General features: G+C 47.1%; 1 protein-coding gene across 2 annotated transcripts in view; it reads right to left on the reverse strand.

Annotated features, from left to right (window-relative positions):
* Positions 1–22,183, reverse strand: part of ABTB3 (ankyrin repeat and BTB domain containing 3) — a 305,101-nt gene that overhangs the window by 104,345 nt on the left and 178,573 nt on the right. For both annotated transcript variants that reach the window (XM_058568493.1, XM_058568492.1), the window contains exons 2-3: positions 18,634–18,783; positions 4,455–4,659 (exon numbers count right to left, since the gene is read on the reverse strand). In XM_058568493.1, the coding sequence (XP_058424476.1) occupies positions 4,455–4,659; positions 18,634–18,783 (355 nt within the window). The remainder of the gene's footprint in view (positions 1–4,454; positions 4,660–18,633; positions 18,784–22,183) is intronic.

The raw sequence follows: 22,183 nt of genomic DNA on the forward strand, positions 1-22,183 counted from the left end.
AGTCTTCCTCAGCAAAAAGAGGAGGATTGGCAGCGGATGTTAGCTCAGGGCTAATCTTCCTCACCAAAAAAAAAAAAAAAAAAAGAACTGATGTGTTGAGGTGATCTTTTGGTAGGGTAAGTGTCTTGAAAGATGTATTTGGGTACCATTAACTTCTAATGTCTATTATGTTTGCTTTATTAACTCTATTTCTTCAAGTGTAAATTCTTCCATTTATTAAGATTGTTTTGTTTCCCCTATTAGTTTTCTCAAACGGTTGGTGACTGGTGATTGTATACTCATGTTTTTGGTTCAGATTTCCCTGGTAAATAGTCTGCCACATCTGTCTGTACAGCTCTGTTTGCAAAAGGGGTGACAGCTGCCACTGCCTGGGTATGAATTCTCGTTTGTTTTCTGTGAGATTGAGGGAGGGTAGAACTACCTAATTGTCTAGTCTTCTAGTGAAGACCACTTCTGTTCCTTTCAGCCATGACTAGCCACCTTAGGCAACAAAATACTTCAATTTATCCTACTATTTTTTTTATTTTGTGGTAACATATTACCAAAATCATCCATGGGCAAACACATCTAGGAATCACTGATATTTCCAGTAAAGGGGAGGAAAATCTTGTCATAGACTTGAGATGATTGTTTAAAAATAGCAGCCTCACATGGCCCCTCCCATCAAAATTAAGGTGTTTACACTTATCATTACTATTTGGAAAATAAATATTGCCTAATCACAATCTTACAAACTTTATCTGAGGTTTTTTTTTTTTAACTAAAAATATCTGAGGTACCTGAAAGATTTCAGAAGCTCAGAAAAGAGTAGCCAAAGTTCCGGAAAAACTTAAACTACAGAAATTTCACACTGGCACAGCTTCTTCAAAATCCCATAGTGAAAAACGAAACTATCCAAACCAAATGCAACAGCTCTAAAGCTGTGCCCACGTGAAAGAGTGACATGGTTCACGGAGGCCTAGAACCAGGCGCTCCAGCCAAGAAAGGCTCTTCTGACAAGTGGAGAGGGTTGGAGGCAAAAAACATTGATATTTCCGTCAACACATATTTCCCAGGCTTTCTGCTGGGCAGAAATTTTCAGCCCCTGTTCCTGAAAAGATTATAGTCTAGTGGAAAACCGTAGAAGCACCATGGCCCAACATGACTTTGCCAGAATAGAGACAGAGGCAAGGAAATGTTGTTTGATTTCGGGGTGGGGGAGGAGACAGAAAGAGAGAGAAAAACAACTCCAAATTAGAGTCCTATCTCCCGCTGGAAATTTCTCGTTAGGCGGTTTTGGTACGGAGTTGGTTGTAAACACGTGACTGAACACAGTCAGAGGCTCTCTCTCCTCTGAAGCCCTATCATGTGTGTTTTCAGATGCTAAACACCAGTGCCTATTCTATCACGGAACAGGAAGAAATAGCTTTTTGTCTAGAAGGAATCACACACAGGCTTCTGTAGGGACAATGATAACAGCATTTTAGAGCAAAAAAAAAGATGTAAAATAATGTATAGTATCAGCTCCTTTTTGGGAGTGGGGAGGAGGGGAGGTCCCCTTGTGCCAGGCACGGCCCTGGATGACTTAGCTATAATATCGAATTCATTGCTTACACCAGTCCCACGAGGCTGGTCTCGTTCTCTTTCCAGTTGAGGAAAAGAGGTTCAAAGAGGTGAAATGGCTTGTTTAAGGTGCTAGAAGAAGCAGAGCTGGGATCCAAATCCAAAAGTTGATCTGATTCCCAAATCCATACTCTTCCCAGAAAACCAAAGTGAAACGCAAAAAATTTGCGTTGCATTTTGTGTCGTCCCCTGAAAATTCAACCAAAAAGGAATGGAAAGACCAAGATAATTGACTCCAACGAATTCCGAGACATGTTCTCTTTACTTTGCTTTCCTTCACAGCTCATGCCTCTTTAAAACTTGCCCCAGAAAGTTTAGAGCCCTTAGATGGTCTCCCCAGACTTATAGCCATGCCAACTACACTCTGAATCCTGAAATAGATTCCAGAAGGGAAGATGGAAACTGCATAATAGAAAATGTAATGGGAACCATGCAACTGTGTTGAGTGGGGGGCAGGGAGTTTTAGTCTGGTGGCTGTGAGGATGGAGCTGGTCTGAGGATATTAATCCTCACAACCAGGGAGACCATTTAGAAATCCAATGTAGTAACAGAAGTAAGAGGGAACGAGGTCCAGAACCAAGCAGTGGCAGCAATCTGGGGAGGCAGGAATGGAGAAATGAGAGATGTCACAGATGGAGGATCAGCAAGACCTACTGACCAGTTGGCCATGGGAGGGAGCGAGGGAGAGGAAGGAGTGTGGGCTGAGTCCCAGTCTTCTGACTAGGGCGACAGGGTTGATGGTGATGCCGTTCTTAGAGGCTGGGAGAAAGGAGGAACAGTGGGTTTTGGGGGAAAGATGATGGCTGTCGTTTTAGGGTGGTTGTGAGCACTCCAGATGGAAATCTTCCATAGGCAGCTAGACCAATGGATTTGTTCATTCTGCAAACATTTGTTGACTTCCCCACATGCACCAGATGTTGAGCTTGGCATTAGGTGCAGAGTGACAACCAAAACAGGTGTGTTCTCTGCCCTCATGAAACTTATAGGCAATAAACAAACACAGAAATCAAAAACACAGAATAAGTGCTCTGAGCATGAGACTTGACAGTGCAAGCCGGAAGGCTGAGCGGGATGAGAAGGTTCTGGGGCTCTGAGGAGGGGTTGTCTGGCTGGAGATGGAGAGGGGGTCATCTGCACAGAGGCAGGAATTGAAGACAACGTGAGGGAGGTGAGTCAGAGAAACTGCACTATTGTACAGGCTGTCCGGGCGGGGGCTGGAGAGCTAGACACCCCACCGGCTGAGGCCAATGGTTTCCATTCTCTCAACCCTCAGGAGCCACACTCATAGAAAGCACAGTCTTGGCATGTCTGACGGAGGTTATTCTTTGGCCAGGGACCCTGGGCATTTTGCCACTTCTCCATTTTGGGCATGTCTGGCACATGAACATTGCAGAGGGTACCCACCGATTTGGCCAGGATAGCGGGAGACCTGAGTAATCCCCTGATTAAGCTAACTCCAGACTGGACTGAAATATTGATGCTAATTTGGGATTCTTAAAAGAAAAAAAATGCAACTTCTGTCTGGCCTATGCTGCATCCTCTTCCCTTAACTGAAAGCCAGGAGACATGGGTTAGGACCCCAATTAAGCCCCAATCCCAGCAGAAACAGAGCAGCCAATGAGCATTTCAAAACCACTTGGAACCATTTAACAGAGTCAGGAAAACTGCACTGAGCCCCAATTGGGAGTTGTTCAGCTACCTGCAGATAATATCTCCAACAAGAACAAATGCGAACATTTATCCAGCACTTACTATGTGCTGGGTGCGGGGCAATTTATTTAATCCTCAAAGAGCCCTACGAAGGAATTGCTCTTAGTAGACCTATTTTGCAGCTGAAGAAACTGAAGAAAAGCTGAGGCACAGAGAGGTTAAGGCACTTTCCCAAGGCCCCCCAGCTTCGAATTGGAAGAGGCTGAATTTGAACCAAGAAGTGTGGATCCCAGAGCCTGCTCTTTTAACCACTCTTTTGATAAACAGGGGTCACTACTGTAGTAGTTAGAGTAAACAGGCCCGTGGAGGAGGGGCTTGATTTGTGACATTGTGGGAAGATGAGCTAGCTCTGTGAACCTGTTCCTAGAGGAAGAGGGGACGCCTCCAGGCAGGCTCCTTTCCTGATGGTGGCTTCTGATGCGCTGCCTCTGAGAAGGTGAAACCATCCTCAGAGAACGCAGGGCGGGGGGCAGGGGTCCCAGATAGCAGGAAACCTGGGGGCCGCTTAGTTCAGCCGCTGGTTGCAGGCGGGGAGGCTGAGGCACGGGGAAGTGGAGGGACGGCGCCAGGGAGCAGTAGAAGCTGGGTCAGAGGGAGCTGCCTCTCCCTTCCTTCTCTCTGTTCCTTCCTTTCCCGTGAGGATTCTGCTTCCCAGGAACAGCCATGCCGTCTTCCCCAGAGCAAGCCCAGGGGTCCCCCGCCCACCTGAGAGGCCCACTTCTGGCTGAGCAGGTGTTCACGGTTCCCCTGGGAGTCCCGAGGGCAGCCAGGACAAAATGCCACCAAGGAGCTGGCAGCCCCCACAGCTGCCTCCACAAGGAAGCCCCCCTGCACTGCAGAGGCCCTCACCCCTCTGGAATTTGCAGACCCACTCTTCTGACCCAGGTCATTTTTGTCCCAAGCTGGACCAGCACTATGCAAACCCCTCTCAAAGACCCCACCCAGGTCCCAGACACCCGCTCAGGGCACAAGGTTCCCATCTGGACCCCTCCAGCGAGTGTCTGGGAACTGGGCAGTTCTGACCCTCTGCATCCCTCCCCTCCCCCCACCCCGCCCTGGAGGCAGTACCCACCCACCACCAGGTGGTGTTGGCCAGAGGCGAGCTCCCCTCCTTGGCCGTCCAAGGCCAAGGCCAGCCTTACCTTTCCACCTGGAGGTTGACTTTGGAAGGCTCCACGTTGGGGTTTTCCCATTCCATTTGCGGGCAGTGCATGAAATAGCAAAGCGTGTACAGGGCCTCGGGCTCCCAGTAGAGCGCCCCCTGCTTGTGGTGCAGGGGGGTGCCATTGCCGTGGTGCTTGGCGTTGAGGGGCTGCAGGTGATGCATTGCTCGGGACACCAGGTCACCTGTGGACAGAAGTCAGATTTCAGATCCTTCAGGCAGCCAAGACTCACAGAGAAGATGTGCCTGGTATCTCTGCAGAGATTCTGATCCCTGGATGCCCCCCTTCAATGGGAGTAGTCCTCTGGGACCTCCAGGTCACCCATCAAGCAGAGGGGAAAGCATTCATTCATTCACCACACCACTGTCAAGGGCTCACCAGGTTTGGGGTGCTGCTTCAAGCAGAGGGCTGCTCAGATAATCCAGTCCTGCCCTTCTGGAACCCCTGTTTCTCACAAGGCATGGGAAGCCCTTTGTACACGTCTGCTTCGGGCCACTCTCACCTTGGGACACACCTTGTCATACCCTCTGCGGTAGCCAACCCTGCCTTCCTTGCAGTCACAAGAATGGACTATACTGTCTCTTGCCTCTTAGCCTGTGCATATGCCATTCCCTTTATCCACAACATTCTTTCTTCTCTTCTCTAGGCTAACTCCTACTGATCATCCAGGTATCAGCTTATATATTAATTTCTCCAGGAAACCATCCTGGAATCTCCCCACTCCCCTGGGTCTGTTAACACAGCATTTCGGCCACTGGGTTAGAATATTCTTTTTCTTTGTCAATCTTTCCCGACAACAGCAACTCAGTCTTAAATGACACTTATTATGTGCCCACACAGTTCTAGCACTTTAATTCATTTAATCCTCACAACGCTTTATGAAGTAGGTACCTTTAAAAATCCATTTTACAGATGAGGAAACAGAGGCCCAAAGAGTTATATAACTTCTCAAACTTCTGCAGCCATGAGTGGCGGACCCAGGATTTGAATCCAGGCAGTCTGACTCCAGAATCCATGCACTTGACCGTGCTCCTTGAGGACAGAGGCTCTGTCTCGCTCTTCTCAGCACTAGCAAACCCTGGAAAGACTCTGGTCTTTCTCTTCCTTTCTTAGAAGGAAACCAGTCTTCTCCTTGATCAAACTAGACCTGCATGCTCCCAGGTTGGCTGCATAGGGAGGATCTTCCTGTGGGGAGACTGGCTGGGCCTGGAAGCTAAGATGGTGTTTCCCAAACTTGGGTCATTTATATGCCACCTTCACGAGTGTAGCTATATCCAAGAACTATCAACCATTATTTACCTAATTTTAAATGGGCCTATTTTGTTTCTTAAAATACATATATTTAAAAAGGAAACATTATGTCATTACCATAAATGGAAAATTAGTATCACTTGCCATAAACAGAAGGTCATTGTAAAAGTTAATTCAATGAAAACAAAACAGTGTAACTAATTTATAGCTGCATTCTGGTCCTGCTTTCTTTTGTTACAAGTAACAAGTGTTAGAAAGGTGTTAGGGCTCATACCAAATGAAGCCTTTCTTCTTAAAGCAAATAGAATTAAAATAGAATTTAAAAGAATCACCCCATGACCAACGTTATTTAATGCACTGACCCAGTCCAATTTGCACAGTGCAATGTATTGCACACTTTGAGAGACATTTGTCTAAGATATCCATGATGGTTAATTTTATGTGTCAACTGGGTTAGGCTATGGTGCCCAGTTGTTTGGTCAAACACTAGTCTAGATGCTGCTGTGAAGGTATTTTTTCCATGTGATTAACATTTAAATCAATATATTTTGAGTAAAGCAGATTACTCTCCATAATGTGGGTGGGCCTCATCCAATCAGTAGCAGGCCTGAAGAGAAAAGACAGAGGACCTCAAAGAGGAAGGAATTCTGCCTTCAGGTTCAAGACTGAAATATCGACTCTTGCTGGAATTTAAACCTCCCCCTCTCGTCCCTGGTGGGAGTGGGAGATTGTCTCCCACCTTCATTGCCCAGTTGAAACCAGGCATGCAGAGCCCACCAGTTCTCTGCCATCCACCTTTAACATGATATTTTTACCTAAAATCTAAACCCAAGAAAGTGAGGCTCAGTGAGAGGCAGGACTTTCTCCTCTGAAGGCCCAAGGCCTGCCTTCTAGGTTCCTGTTTCCTGTCTGAGGGAGAGGCCACTTCCTCACAAGAAGATTGACAAGAGGACAATTCACCCCTTTGTGGGAGTTGACTATGGAGATGAGCTCTCAGCTGAGGGCAGAATGGCAAATATTCCCCCTCCCATTCCTTGTCCATGGCAGACATGGTTAATCAATCACAGAGCTCTTATCCACTGATGGTAGATGCAGCCTTAAAATCTTTCTTGAGACAAGATTCCAAGCAGCCACTATTTCTGATGGGGTTGTCCAAGGAGAGGAAACTTCTGTGTTGTCAGAGTCAGAAGGCCTTATCAGAACAAGCTAACCAGAGTACAATCCACTAAGCTTCACATCTGGAAGGCAGTTGCAGTGGCTCCCCTACACCCCTCCACATCTTAGCACGCCCAGCCCAGAGCCTGACCCTCCTCTCTCCACCTCCCACAGCAGCAAAATACATCCAAGAAACTCGAAAAGAACCAAAGAAGGAAATTCTCTCTTAGAGGCAGGTGGGTAGGGAAGACCCCGAGGGGACCTGCAGATGGAAAATGTGGAGAACCAGTGCTCAAAGTTAGGTAGGAGCCAGGGCCAGGAGTTCAGATCCCAGCTCTGCCACTTACCTCTGTAAACACTAGCAAGTCCCTTAACCTCTCAGGCGAGGAAACAGTACTCCCCTATCAGGTGGCTGTGAAGGCCCAGTGCAAAATGAGGGCGTGCTGGCACACTGTTGGCACTACATGAGCAGCTCTCTCTGGCTCAGGGCCCGCTGGCTCTCCCTCCTTTCTGGACAGTGGGACCAAGAGGTCGGGTGCCCGAGACATGGAGGCCGGTCCTGCCAGTGTCCTGACCCAGTGTCTGATCTGCTGCTTCAAGCTGGGGTTGACTTTTCCAAGAATCGACATTGCAAAGCTGCTCACTCCAGGCCTCCCTTTGGGGTGCATTTAGGTCCTTAGTTGCTTCTTCTTCTCTTTTCTCTCTACCCTCTCATCTTTTAGGGATCTTACTCCCTGGGAGGGAGAAAAAAAGGAAGCCGGGTGTCTGCTGCTAGCTAGTCCCATCACTCTAGTCTAGGAAGGGGCAGCTCCAACTACTGGTCCAAATAAGAGCACCCAATCGGCAAACGTTGAGAATGAATCTAGAAGAAAATACAGGGATGGCAGGTCTGGGTGGGATCGGGCACAATGACACTGTTTGGAATTTCCTGAGGAGGATGGTGACATGGAGGAGAGGGAGGGAGGCAGCAGAGGTAGGAACCACAATATACTGATATATGCCCCATCTCAGGCCGTTTACATATATTTTCTGGTTTAATTTGTATAACAACCAAATGGGACGGGTATTATTATACCCACTTCGGAGATGGGAAAATTGAGGGAAGAGGCAACTTGCCCAGGTGTCACTCAGGAAGCGGCAGGCTGTGACTCCAGCCAGGGTTCCAGGGCTCATGTTCTTGGTCACGACACCACAGTGCCTCCAAAAAGGCACTAATCTAGAATCTGCCTCTGGGCGTGGCCTTTGAAAAATTCTGAGGAAGGGTCTGAGGCCTAAATCCCCAAAGTGTGTGCCACCGTGGATTCCAGGGCGGGGCCGGCTTGGTGGGGTGGGGGTCAGGGGACTGGTCAGGCTCTGCTGACGGAGCAGAGCTTCAGCTCAGGGTTCTCCAAGTCTGACCTGTCTGGTGAGCAGGGTGGGTGTGGGCAGCGGTCAATGGGTGCATCTGCATAGGTGACCAGACAGACTCTTAGGAGACAGGTCACCCCAAGGGAAGAGAGGCTGGTCGGGGGGCACAAGGGTAACTGACAATGATGTAGGCTGGGAGCCGGTTCTGGAATCCACAGAAGCCTGGTCTCTCAGATCAGACCTCCTGCCCAGCGCTTGGCAGAGCCGAAAGAGCTTTTCCCTGGAAGCTGTGAAAAGGGGCAGGAGCCCGGGTGGCTCTCCTTTGGGCCCGGGATGAGGCTATGGTGAATAACAGCAAACACACACAGCACCTCCTGTGTGCAGGACATTCCTGAGAACTTTACACACATCACACTCCTTCGCTGCCACAGGAGGCAGTGAGGTAGGTCCTGATACCATATCCATTTTACAAATGAGGAAACTGAGGCACAGGGAGATGATTTGGCTGAAATCACATAGCCACTGCGTGAAGGACTGGGCTTCAAACTGCGGCCATTTGGGTCTAGAGTCCACGCTCTTAGCTGCCAACCACGCTGCCTCCACGAGGGTGGAAGAGAGAGAGTCCTCCTCATCATTGGTGGCAGCACAAACACGTTAAGAGGTCCAGGGATCACAGCAGGCTTGGGCACAGCCAGGGTTTTGGCAGAACAGCTCAGCACATCTTTAATTGAGACCTGTCGGTAACAGCATCCTTGGGCAAAGAGTGGGGATGAGCCCCAGAGGCTGGGGGAGGCAGGGTCAATGGCCAACAGCTTTGGAAAGCACTAGTCCTCGGTGTCCAGTACTGTCCTCAGCTACAAGATCAGGGTCTTCAAAGGTGGCCCCAGCCATGGGCAAGGGCTAGGTCTGAGGTGTCATGGAGGTTCACGGGAGGCCAAGGTGTTAGGGTAAGCCACAGCAGGGCAGGAGGAAGGGGTGGCTACACGTCAGAGGCCACCTGGGGAGTCTCAAAAACTACTGGGTGAACTTTTCAGAGGGGCTGATTCCCAGTGAGTTTGCACTCAGGGGGCAGGGTCTGAAAACACTGGGGGTGGGCCTACCTCGCCCCCAGGGAGGCGCAGCTGGAAGGATCTGGGTTCCCCAGTAACCGACCCATCTCAGCACTCACCATCCTCCAGGAGGAAGGCTGTGCCACCAACAAGGTGGGAGAGCAGAGGGAAAGTGGAGGGAGAAAGGCTTCCACCAGGAAGACCCAGGAAGCAATTCTGTTTCTAAACAGCAGGCCACACTGTGACCGCTGGAAGGAGGGGAAAGGGACGTTGCTGGATACTTGGCCAAAGAATCTGAGATGCAGAGACCTCGAGAGCTGGGAGGGGCTTCCGAGCTGATGCAGTGCGTCCTCCCAGGAGCATCCAGCTGCACGAACAGTGGTGATAGCTGCCATTCATTGAGCACCGCCCTGTGCTGGGCGCTGTTTCTCATCCTCACAGCGCTCCATTAGGTGTGTACTACGTTATTTCACTTGTACACAGTGGTCCTCAACCAGGCTGATTTGGCCTCCCAGGGGACGTCTGGAGGCATCTTTGGTTGCCATGTCCAGGGGGCTGCTACTGCATCTAGAGATACTGCTAAACATCCTACCATGCACAGGACATCCCCAAAACAATGAATTGAACCCAAAATATCAATAATGCCAAGGTTGAGAAATCCTATTTTACAGATGAGGAAACTGAGGCTCAAGGTCACGAGGTGAGTAAGAGGCAGAGACAAGATTCCAACCTGGGTCTGTCTGCCTGTGCTCTTCATGCTGCACTGACTTGAGTCTTTCTTTCAGAGACAGCCCAGAGCAGCCGTGGCCAGCTCCAAGCCTGTCTTCAGGCAATCTGTCATTCTGTAGCCAAGGTGTTAATGAATGCCCCTCACCCTTGATACAGTAATGCCATTTCTGGGAATCCTTCCCAATGTTAGAATCCAAAATGCAGTAAAATCTTCATGCACAAGGATTTTCACCCGAACCTTATTTGCAGGATCCAAAATTTGACAAAGAAACAAATGTTTAAAAATAGGAGCACGGTTAAATAAACTCTGGTACATCCAGGTGATAAAATAATAAACTTATGCTGTCATTAAAAATGTTTACATAGAGCTGCACTATCATGAAAAAAACTCCTCATAGTTAAATGGTAATTGGAAAAAAGTGAAATCCAAAATTGCATACCGTGTGACTAGGATTATGTTATTAAAAAACCATGCACTGAGTAAATACCAGAAAAAAATACCAAAATGTTGACCAAGGATTTCTCTGCTTAGTGGGATTGTGGGTGACATTCTCTTCCAATTTTTCTGTAGTCTCTGAATTTTGAATTATGGCATGTGCTACTTGGTATTATGAGAATAATGAGCTTACCGAGGTGGTGTGTTCACTGTCTCGTACCTTCCATCTACAAGGTGATCTATCAGAAGGTCAGGCTGAAGTACACTCATCTTTCCATCTGTCTTTCTTGAAAGCTCCCATACAAAAGCTCAAAACAGGAAAAATAAAAAGGGAGTGGAGAGAGAAGAGGGTCCATGTTTTGGGCCCCTGCACGACCCCTCCAGTTCCCCAGGATGCTGGAAGCCTGTGGTCCTGGTTGGGCTCACCATCTCCTCTGAGGATTATTCAGCCTGCCCTGCACTTCCAGGTTCCCTGCTTTTGCTCTTGTCTTCTCACCTTGGAGTGCCCTTTCCTTCATTCTCCCAACTGAAGACCTTCAAGGCTGTGATCAAATGCCACTTCTTCCATGCAGCCCTCCAGGATGTCCCCAGTCAGAATCAATCCCCCCTTCCCATGTACCTGCAATACCTGCTAATAAAGTCTAACACGTTATTTGTTTAATTCTGTGGTATTTCACAGTTAATTTTCCACACATCTGCCTCCCCCACTGAGCCTCAAGGCCAGAGACCATGCCTCATTCATTGTCCTGTTCCTGGAGGGGCAGTGTAGTGTGGTGGTTAGGAACATGCTCTCTGCACTCAGACTGCTTGAGTCTGAGCTCCCAACCTGCCACTAACTAGCTCTGTGACTTTGGGTGAGTTATTTAACTTCTCTGTCAATGGGGATGATTATGATCTAACGGATATGTTGTGTGGATTAAATTGATAATACATATAAAGTACCTATGTCATAGTATTAAACGAAATAATGCATATAAACCACTTAAAGTACTCAGAATAGTGTCTGGCACATCGTAACTGCTTAATAAGTATTCAGCACTATTTGTTTTTCTTTGTGTCATCATCACCATCATCACCACCACCATCATCATCATCTTCATCATCACCACCATCATTTCCATCTTCATCATCATCTTCATCATCACCACCATCATCCCCATCATCACTGTCATCATCACCACCACCATCGTCATCACTACCAACACCATTTTCACCATCACCACCACCATCGTCATCACCATTGTTATCAGCCTGGTCCCTGGATCAGAGGCCCCAAGGATGTCTCTGAGGAGAGCTGGCCACAGGAGACGGAATTGGCACAGGGATTCTGCAACCACTAGCTCCATTTCTGTTTTTTTTAATTTTTTATTTATTTTTTTTGTGAGGAAGATCAGCCCTGAGCTAATATCCGTGCTAATCCTCCTCTTTTTGCTGAGGAAGACTGGCTCTGAGCTAACATATATTGCCAATCCTCCTCCTCTTTTTTTCCCCCAAAGCCCCAGTAGATAGTTGTATGTCGTAGTTGCACATCCTTCTAGTTGCTGTATGTGGGACGCGGCCTCAGCATGGCCACAGAAGCGGTGCGTCGGTGCGCGCCCGGGATCCGAACCCGGGCCGCCAGCAGCGGAGTGCTCGCGCTCAACCGCTAAGCCACGAGGCCGGCCCACTAGCTCCATTTCAAACTCCACTCTATCTGTGTGCTATCCGCTGCTTCACCTGTCAGCTTCATGAACCCCAAACGACAAATCCACTTGTCACTAGCTGCCTCGAGTTTGGGCAGCTGGAGTTTGGTTCTAGGAACCTACTTGAGAATCCACTGTTGGTGATTTGGGAATCACCATCACGCCGTGTCTCATACCTGTGTGCCGCAGGTACAATTTATTTACTTACTATTTTTCTTTAAATTGGCTTATTCTTTCATACAAATAAATTCATTTTAAAAGGAAACTTCATATCCATGCCATAAAGGGAAAACTAATATTTTTCTAGCACTCATAAAAAATTCATTGCAATTAAAAATAGAAAGCGTATTTGCGTATTACCTACGATCATCTCCCATGCCGCCCTTTGGGAAAAGCTGCTCCAACCTGCCAGACTCAGGCTATCAGTGCTGCTCTCACCAAGCAGTCCTCCTGTGTGCAATCACCCTGGGACAAAGGGCCACACATTCCAACGGTGGGCTCCTTCTGCTCAAACCTGCGCTGAGTAAGCACCTTCGCTTCCTCCCCTTCTCTTCCATTTCATCCACGGCCAGCTACCGCTTACTATACTATGTTTCAAAACCTCCCACAGCCCTGGGGGAGGAGGTATCATCAACCTCTTTTCACAGATGGTAAAACTAGGGATCAGAGTGATCAAGGCACTTGTCCTAGGTCACACAGCACAGATGAGGAAACCACGGCACTCTCTAGCATCATAAACTGTTGTTTAACTTGCCTCACCAAAACTCCTCCCCTTGAGAAAGAAAGAAAGAAAAGACCACCTATAATCCATGTCATTAGTACAGGGTGATGAGAGGAGATTCGTTTGTAAAGAGAAGGAGAGCTGGAGGAACAGGGATGGAACAACAAAAGACTGCACTCTGGATTCAGCAGGAAACTTACCATTCATGCACTCATTCATTCATTCATCAAATATTTATTGAGTCCTACTGTATGCCAGACATTGTTCTAGGCACAGGGGTTACAGTGATGTTCAGAAAAACTCAGCTCTCATGGGATTTATAACTTTGGTGGGGAGGACAGAAAATAAACAAGTAAATATACAGTATTTCAAGTGGTAATCAGTGCTCTGAAGAACATGAAAGCAGGAAGAGTGTACAGAGAGGGCAGGGAGAAGGATGAATGAGTGGGGCAGTCACAGGAGGGCCTCTCTGAGGAGGTGACATTTGAGCCGAGGCCTGAATGAAGTGAGGGAGGAGACTTGTTAATATCAGGGGAAGAGCCTTCCAGGCAGAAGAAACAGCAGGTGCAGAGGCACTGTGGTTGGAAGCATGAGTGTAGTATTCAAGAAATACCGAGAGGCCAGTGGCCACCTTGCCACCTGAGAGGGCCACGGGTGTACCCTGGGGGCTGGAGGCAGCAGGACTCTCTGAAAAGAGCCATCTGTATTTCAAACAAGGAGCGAGACCCCCATGCCCAAGCAATAAGGGCTGCTTTTTTGTTTCTTCTGGTGACATTGAGGAGAGAAAACCCAGAAACCCTTTTTGCACACAGCTGTAAATTAATGGCCCCATTTTGATTGCCTCATTGAGTGGGAACCACAAGTTCACGGTTTAGTGCGAAAAGATAACAGGAAGAGGCGTTTTTCAATGAAGCCGGCATTTTTTTCCCTTTAAACAACAATTAATGACTGTCCGATGGGGATTTAACTGGGAGCTTGAGGGTAAGGCTGGGATATTGGGCAGAAGAACCGAGATCAGATCTCAGAGGACGCAAATATGGGATTGGATGGGACCAAATGCAGATATGGGATTGGATGGGACCAAATGCAGAGTCGCGCTGGTTTGAAAGTGAGAAAAGCCAGGGCCTCTGCTTTCCCTGTGGCCTCAGTGGGTAGACGGGGTGGACCTGATTCCCCCAGACCTACTCACTGGGTCAGGGAAGGAGACCCAGACTGCCCGCCAGACTCGAAGCCAACTGTGAAGTGCAGTGCATCGCCTTGCAAATTTCCTAGAGCTCAGGGTTAAAGAATCACCAGCCTGAGATTTGGGGACCTTTGGGGTATCCTGATTTAGCATCTCATTCAAATATTTTAGACATACATAGGTTCAGCTCTAGGTCTCAGTTCAAAACTCAGTTCAATAGAATAGTTAACATTTGACTGGAGTTTCATTAACAGTTCCCTTCACCTCGAGCGTTTTCTTCAGCTTTTGCTTCACAGACTAGTCCACTGTGGGTCACTCGTTTATTCATTGGACATTCAACTGATATTTCCCAAGCTGTGGGCAAAGTGTGAGGTGCTCAGAATGCAAAGCTGAATCGGACAGAGCATAGCAAAGTGGAAAAAGAAAAACTGGTTTGAATTATGACTCTGCCACTTACTAGCTGTGTGGCCTTGGGCAAAACACTTATCCTTCCAGGTCTCCGTTTTCTTATCTGTGAAATGGGAATAATAATCCCTTTAATGTATTTACAGCACTTGGTGCACAGTAGGTGCTCTAGAAATAGGGGATGTATTTTTACCCCAAGCCATAACAGGCTGGACAAAGCTAAGTGCTCTGAACGTCCTGGTGGATCAAGGCAGTTCTGGATTTTAATGTGATGTCCTGAGGATAGAGGCGGGGTTACTGGGAGAAGTTTCAGCCTGCAGGGGGCCCCCAGCTGGCCGCTGATGAAGTACTTGGTAACCTTCGTGAATTTTCACATCTCCAATGTAGTTTCGAGGACAGTGTCCACAATGCGCCCTACAGAGTGAACTGCAGATCCTCAGCGCTAGAAGGAACGCAGACCTGACCGACACCCTGATCTTACAGAGTGGGGCTCTCTTTCCATCTGTAACGTGGAGAAACACCTGCTGGGCTTCCCCCAGAGGAAGTGTCGTCTACTGGTGAGGGGTGAACTGGATTCAATCGCAAACTTTCAGCTCTCAGACGTGGCCGATTAAATTAGACAAGTTGCTTAGCTTCTTCTCGCCTCCATTCCCATATCAACATGGATAATAATGGTTACATTGAAAAAATTCATGTCAAGATTTTTCATAGTTCTCTAATTTAATAAACACCAGCTGCTGCTGTTATTACTGTTAGCTTTAAGAAGGCCACGGTCAGGGCTCCGCAGTCAAGCCTGGACACCCGATTCAAGAAGAGCAAGGCTGTCTGGGAACTAACTCTCTCCATCTCGCTTTCGCTGGAAAAACAGTAGTTTCTAGAATCCACAGGCAGAGTAACCTTTGCATATGAAGAACAGCTCTCTGTGTATACAGAGAAAACAAGCCTGTATTGATTCAGACCACAGAGCGAGCCAGTCTAAATTACAGTCAGATCAGAAAAGAAGGCAATTTTATTACCTTCAGTCACTCACGTGGCTTATCAATGGGCGTCGGAGCACACGTTCTACAGGGCTGACTTAATGAATGTACAAAGCCCACTTGTAATTCGCAGCATCCATTTGTGTGCCAACAATTCATATGTGAAAGTCAACATTCAATGACAACAACAGCATTTAATTTACAGGGCAAATTGTCCTTAAAAACAATTTATGCGGCAAGCCGCCCCTGCAGGCTGCCTGCTTAGGTGAAGCGTGGATTTGCTTAGCAAATGCTTTCTTCGAAGAGAGTGCCGGAATCAAGCAGGCCCCCAGCCCAACTGCTAGACACCAGGTGGGGCTCTTAAATTAAAAATAGAAATACCATATGATGCAGCTGTTCCACTACTGGGTGTTTATCCAAAGAACATGAAATCAACAATACAAAGAGATTTATGCACCCCTATATTGATTGCAGCATTATTCACTATAGCCAAGGCATGGAAGCAACCCAAGTGCCCATCAATGGATGAATGGATAAAGAAGATGTGGTATATATACACAATGGAATACTACTCCGCAATAAAAAAGACAAAATCATGCCATTTGCAACAACATGGATGGACCTTGAAGGTATGATGTTAAGTGAAATAAGCCAGACAAAGAAAGACAAACACCACATGATTTCACTCATATGTGGAAGATAAACTCATGGATAAGGAGAACAGATTAGTGGTTACCAGTGGGGAAGGGGGTGGGGGGTGGGCAAAAGGGGTAAAGGGACACATATATATGGTGATGGATACAAACTAGACTACTGGTGGTGAGCACGATGCAGTCTATACAGAAATTGATATATAATAATGCACACTTGAAATTACAGAATGTTATAAAATTCATGTAAATTGATGACCTCAATAAAATAATAATAATAATAATAAAGAAACAAACAAAAGATATCCCAGAACAAACCTTTGAGACCCCAGGGGAGACTGGAGAGGGGGCCTCTTCCCAGGTTATGCCCAGGTAGACATGACACAACCCTGTAGCCAGATTCTGTGTTTCTGGGGTCATTGGCAGGTCCTAGAAATTTTCGGAGTCCCAAACGATGTAACATTTCTTCTTAGAGCAGTGTTTTCCCAAAGGGGCTGCTTGGACCCTCCACATCTGAATCCCTGGGGGACCGTTAAAAAGCAGACATTTCCTTCCCCCATTCCCATTGCCGCAGATATCTCAAAATCTCCTTCACACACATCACTACCTCACAATAACGGGGTTATCAGAGCTGCTGCTAAATCTTGGTATACAATGTGCTAATAAAAAAGCCCAGAATTACTATACCACAATTTAGATGAAAAATATTTCAGTAACTGAATTTTAACATAATTGGTTTCCTTTGTAAACGTATGCACGTATTTTACGCATTTAAAAATATTATTCTGAGGGAGAGTCCATAGGCTTCACCAGATTGCCAAACGGGCCCACGGCATCCAAAAGTCTAAGAACAATCGTATGACTGACCAGTAGCTGGAAGACCCTGTGACTGGAGGCATCTTGTGACTTCAGGGGTTTGATGAGAACGGAAGCACAGTCTCCAAAGCCAGGAGCCAGGGCAGCAGCGCTCTCGTGACCATAAAGGGCTCCTGCAGCTTGAATCAGCTATGACTTCCCCTTGCAGAGGCACGTGCCATGTGCTAAACGGAGGGTGTGTATCCCGGGTATACAGGGAGTTCTTTTGGGAAGAGGCACAAGTTGACTTCTGGATCCTGAATCCTTTTATAGCTCAGGATTTTCTAGAATTTCACACCAACTCATACTTGAACGTAATCTAGCATTTCTGAGATCAATGCTCCAGTCCCATCAGGAACTAACACACAGCAACAATCAATTGGATCGTAAGTTAATGCAGTTTGATTTTCCTCTGGTTGGCCAAACTCGGAGAGCACAGCCCTGAATTAGGGGTGCACGAGCAAGGCAAGTCGTTGCCCAGACTTGAGATACCCCAGCCTTCTTGACAATCCCTCCCTTCTCTCTACCTTTCTGCTCTTTTCTTTCTCTCTTTCTCCCTCTCTCTTTCCCCCTCTCCCTCTTTCCCTCTCTCTCTCTATCTTCATATTTCCTGCGGGCCTACTATGTGCCAGGCAGTACTTTGAGTGCTGAAGTTCCATCAATGAACAAACCAAATATCTCTCCTCTCAGTGAGAATACATTCTAGTAGGGAGAAATCGACAATTGGAAAAAAAATGAGTAAAATCTAGTGTGACTAGGGGGAAGTGGAGAGGGGAGTGACTGCTAATGATTACTGACTGGGTTTTTTGTTGGTTGATGAAAATGTTCTAAAATGGGTTGTGGTTATGGTGGCACACCTCAGGAAATATACTAACAACCATTGAATTGTACACTTTAAAGAGGTGAACTGTATGTAAATAATATCTCAGTGAAGTTGTAATTAAAAAATAAAAAATATTAGAGGGAAAGGTGTCCTCAGGGTGTTATAATTTTCAATAGGGTGTCCAGGGAAAGCCTCATTGAGAAGGTAACATTTGGGTGAGACTTGAACGTAATGAGGGAGCGAGCCACGTGGATATCTGGAGGAAGAGTGGTCCAGGAAGAGGGAACAGTAAGTGCAAAGGTCCTGAGGTATGCCTGCTGTGTTCAAGGAATAACAAGGTGCCAGGGTGGCTGAGGTCAGTGGGCCTCAGGGGAGAGTGGAAGAAAACGTCTGAGGGAAGGTGGAGGGCCTAGAAGCAATTCTCAGGACTTTGGTTTTTCCTATGGGTCAGATAGAAAGCCAGTGGAGGATTCTGAACAGAGAGAGGTGATCTGGCATATGTTTTAAATGGATTCTGTCATGGAAACCAACAGTGAACAGCCACCATCCATAGAGCGTTTACTGTGTGCCAGGCACCGTGGCAAACCCCTTTACAGGCATTAGCTCACTGAATTCACCTCTAAGCTGGGTACTATTATTTTCTCTATTTTATATAAAAGGAAACTGGGGCTCAGAGAAGGTTAGGAACTTGACCCACATCAGTGGGAGAGCCAGGAAATCTCCCAGGCCTGCCTGACCCCAGAGCCCTCGCCTTCCCCACAGCCATCATAGGCCTTGGTTTGTGCATACAGCAGGTGCTCAATAAAAGGTGTCACCTGGCTGGTTACAAAGCACTGCCCTGAAGGCAGCTGGCACCTTGGGCACACGGAGGGCCGGAGAACCAGTGTCCACTTACTCAGTTCTGAGATGCTGCCCACGCGGGTGGCCAGCAAGGATTGCTCGATGGTCCTCAGCTCCGACTGGCTGAACATGGGCAGCTCTCCCGGCTTGCTGGACCGCTGTGGGTCTCTGTGGAGGTTCAGGCTGTCTGGCAGGCACAGCACTCCTGTGGTCGGCGGGGAGAGAGAATGAAAGAGAAACAGATCGTTATTTTTCGGTGAACCAAAGGAGGCGCACAGAACCTCGCACAACCTCAAACCGCACCAGAGTCGGTACCGCCCAGCCAGCATGAGAACCAAGGCTCTGGGCCCCTTTTAGAAATGATGTCTAGCTACTTAAAAAGGTTTCCCCAAGTCCTGACCTGCTGATTTTAACAAGCATGGGGGTACTCATCTGTACGCACACACGTCCAAAGGACACAAAATAGAATCCTTCCCTCGGGCCTGCGAGGGTTCTATTCACTCAGAGATGCCCCTTGAGAAGCCAGGGGTCACTGTCCCATTCTCTGTCCCAGAGGCAGCTGCCATCCCTGAGGGCCCTGGAGAAAGAGTCTCTGCTGGCAGTCCCTTCTGAGAGCTTGCTTCTTCTGCCCAAGAAATTTAACTCCGGGTGGCTGGGCTGTTATCTGTTAGACGAGGCTCTGGCTCTCTCTGCAGAGCTATATGTCAGGAAGTAGAAGAGTCCCCATGGACTTTTGTGACTTGTATGGTGAATACCCAATTATTCTCTCCCCTTCCTTTCCATTCCATGGACATTAAGCGAGAACCTGAGAACTTACTCTGGTAGGTTATTCAGAAATATTCACTGTTCCCATCACAGCCCCAACCTCCATAGACAGAGCACACTTCCTTTCTCCTTGACTTTGGACTTGACTTACTTTGGCCAAAGGTATGTTAAGGGATACGGTGGAACCCAAGGCCTGAAAAGTGCCTGTGCAGTTGAACTTGCTCTCTTGTGCCTCTGCCGTTATCATGAGACAAACACGCCCTGGCTAGCCCGCTGGTCTAAGGAGGGTGAGAGACACACGGAGCAGATCCAGGAACAACCTGCAGCTTAGAGCTGCTCCACAAAAACAAATGCTAACTTGGTATGCCCTTGAGATACTGGGGTTGTTTGTTACTCAGCATTATTATGGTGGTAACTAACAGATACACCTACCAAGAGCCAATCACTGAGGATACAAGGCAGGCAGGCATCATGCTGTTAGGGACTGAGGATACAGTGATAGACAGAATACACATACTCCCTGCCCTCAGCGGGCTCACAGTCTAAGGGAAGGAGACAGACACTTATACATATAACTACAAAGCCATAGGATACATGCCCTATGGCAGGAGAAAATGAGGAATAAAGGGATGTCTTAGCAGGGACCTGAAGAATGAGTAGTTGTCAATAAGTAGACAGCACTTATTGAGTGCCTACTGTATTCCCAACCATGCTAGGCATTTTGGACATGCAAAAGAAGCAGAAGACATACTTAAGAAGGTAGTTCAAGTCCACTCCTCACCCTGCTTGAACCACAAAAGCTCACCTAACAAAGGTTCCTCTCCCAAAGATGGGCAGGCATGAGGTGGCCCTGTCACACACCTCTTCTGGCCCGTGCTGCCTAATTAGTGGCTGCAGCCACACTTGTGCCTGGATGTTTCGTCTTCACACCTAGAAGGCTGCCATAATGGGAAAGGCAAACATAGTAGAAGTTTTTTGGATGAATAATGAATAAATGGATGAATGATGCAAATGACCATTAGATTTTAGTGTTTCTATAATCAGGAAACTGGTCAAATAAATTCTCTCTAAGATTGTTCTTTAACCATTGTTTTTCAAACATTTGTGACTGTGATTCAGAATAAGAATGTATTTTATATCACGGCCCTGTACACACACACACACACACACACACACACACCCCACCACATACTTTTCATGTTTTCCATGAAAAAAAAATTCATGGAAAATAATACTGATCCTTCCCATGTAGGATTCAACTCTCAATTTTTTTTTTCTTTTCACTTCTCTTCTCTTCTATCTTATTAACAAACATGCTGGTCTCCAGCACCAAAAGTGATTTCATGGCCCACTAACGGGTCATGATGGGTAGTCTGAAGAACACTGTGGACTGTGCCAGCATACAACTTGGCATTAATTGAGCAACACAGATTCACCATTTACTGGACACTACCCAGTGCTGGGCTAGGCTCCACACGGGATGCAGAGATGACTGAGAGGCGGGCCCTGCACTTCAGGAACCCTCAGCCTTTAAGGGGAGATAAAACCTTCACAGAAATGCCTGTCATCCAAGGCCAGCCTCCTCCCTGTCCCCTTTCCCTTAACAGCCAAGTCCTTCTCCTGTTCACCCCGGGCACTGACGCCCTGAGTCATCCTTGCTTCCTCCTGTTTGCTCACCTGCCGAGACATCTGGCTGGAGGCCAAGTCAAGCAGCTGTTGCCATGGCAATGACGTTGGGCCAATCCCTCATCTGATGCCCCTGATACCTCTGACTCTAATTCAGAGCACTCACTGCAAACGGCACCAGATGATTATCACCCAGTGTCATAAGTGACCCAAGGTTCCGGGTGATGAAGTCCCCCTGGGGAAAGGGGGTGGTTGTCAGGGGGCTTCACAGCAAAGGAGATGCGTGAGTGAGCCCTCAATGTCGGGGAAGATGAAGTTTTCTAATTAATAGTACAAATGACCTTTACATGTACTTACAGGATTGCTTTCTTGGTATCTACATTATGTGTAGCAAGTTCTTATCCCAGATCTGCATCTTAAAACGTTGCTTCATATGTTGGTTGAGGCACGAGCAAATAGGACTTGGAGCCTGGAACCCAGAGTTTCAGTCCTGGCTCTGCCACTTCCCCCCTATGTTTAACCTTGGGCAGGTCACAGAGCCTCTCTGGACCTCAGTTTCCTCTTCTGTGAAATGGGGGTGAGAGTAGAAGCCTTGTCTCCTTCACAAGGTTGCTGGAGGTGGGGGATGAAATGAGATAATGTGTACAAACGTATTTTGCATGTGCTGAGTGAATAGTAGGTATTCAACATATGTTAACTGAGGGGAAAATCAATTAATGTATATAAACCCAGCTTTGGACTACTTTATGCTTTATCATAAGAATAAATAATTTCCCTTGGGATTATTCCTTCTTCTTTTAGAGGGTCATGAAATTTAAATGTGAAAATATAATTATTCAAAGAAGCTTTGAAAGCTAGATTACTGAGATTTGGGAAACCTATAATTGATCTATTATGCAAAGATTATATACCAGAGTTTTCTTTTTTTCTTTCATTTTGAGAATTCTATATGTGGTATACACATAAACTAGAGTTATTTATTTTTTTGTATAAAAATCAGCTAGGTCAACAAGAAGGTCCGAGCATCATATTTTAGTGTCAGATGCAGGCCTGAGTTTTGAACAACTCATCCATTTCCCTTATTGGAGCCAAGGACAGCTACAGCCTAGTGATGAAGACTCAAGTTCAAAAACAGGGGGAACCAAGGTTCAAATATGACTTTGACTGGACTTAAAGGACATAATTTCCCTGGAGAGCAGGTGATCATAAGCTAG

The sequence above is a fragment of the Diceros bicornis genome, chromosome 25 (genome assembly GCF_020826845.1).
Source record: "Diceros bicornis minor isolate mBicDic1 chromosome 25, mDicBic1.mat.cur, whole genome shotgun sequence".
Classification (NCBI taxonomy): domain Eukaryota; kingdom Metazoa; phylum Chordata; class Mammalia; order Perissodactyla; family Rhinocerotidae; genus Diceros; species Diceros bicornis.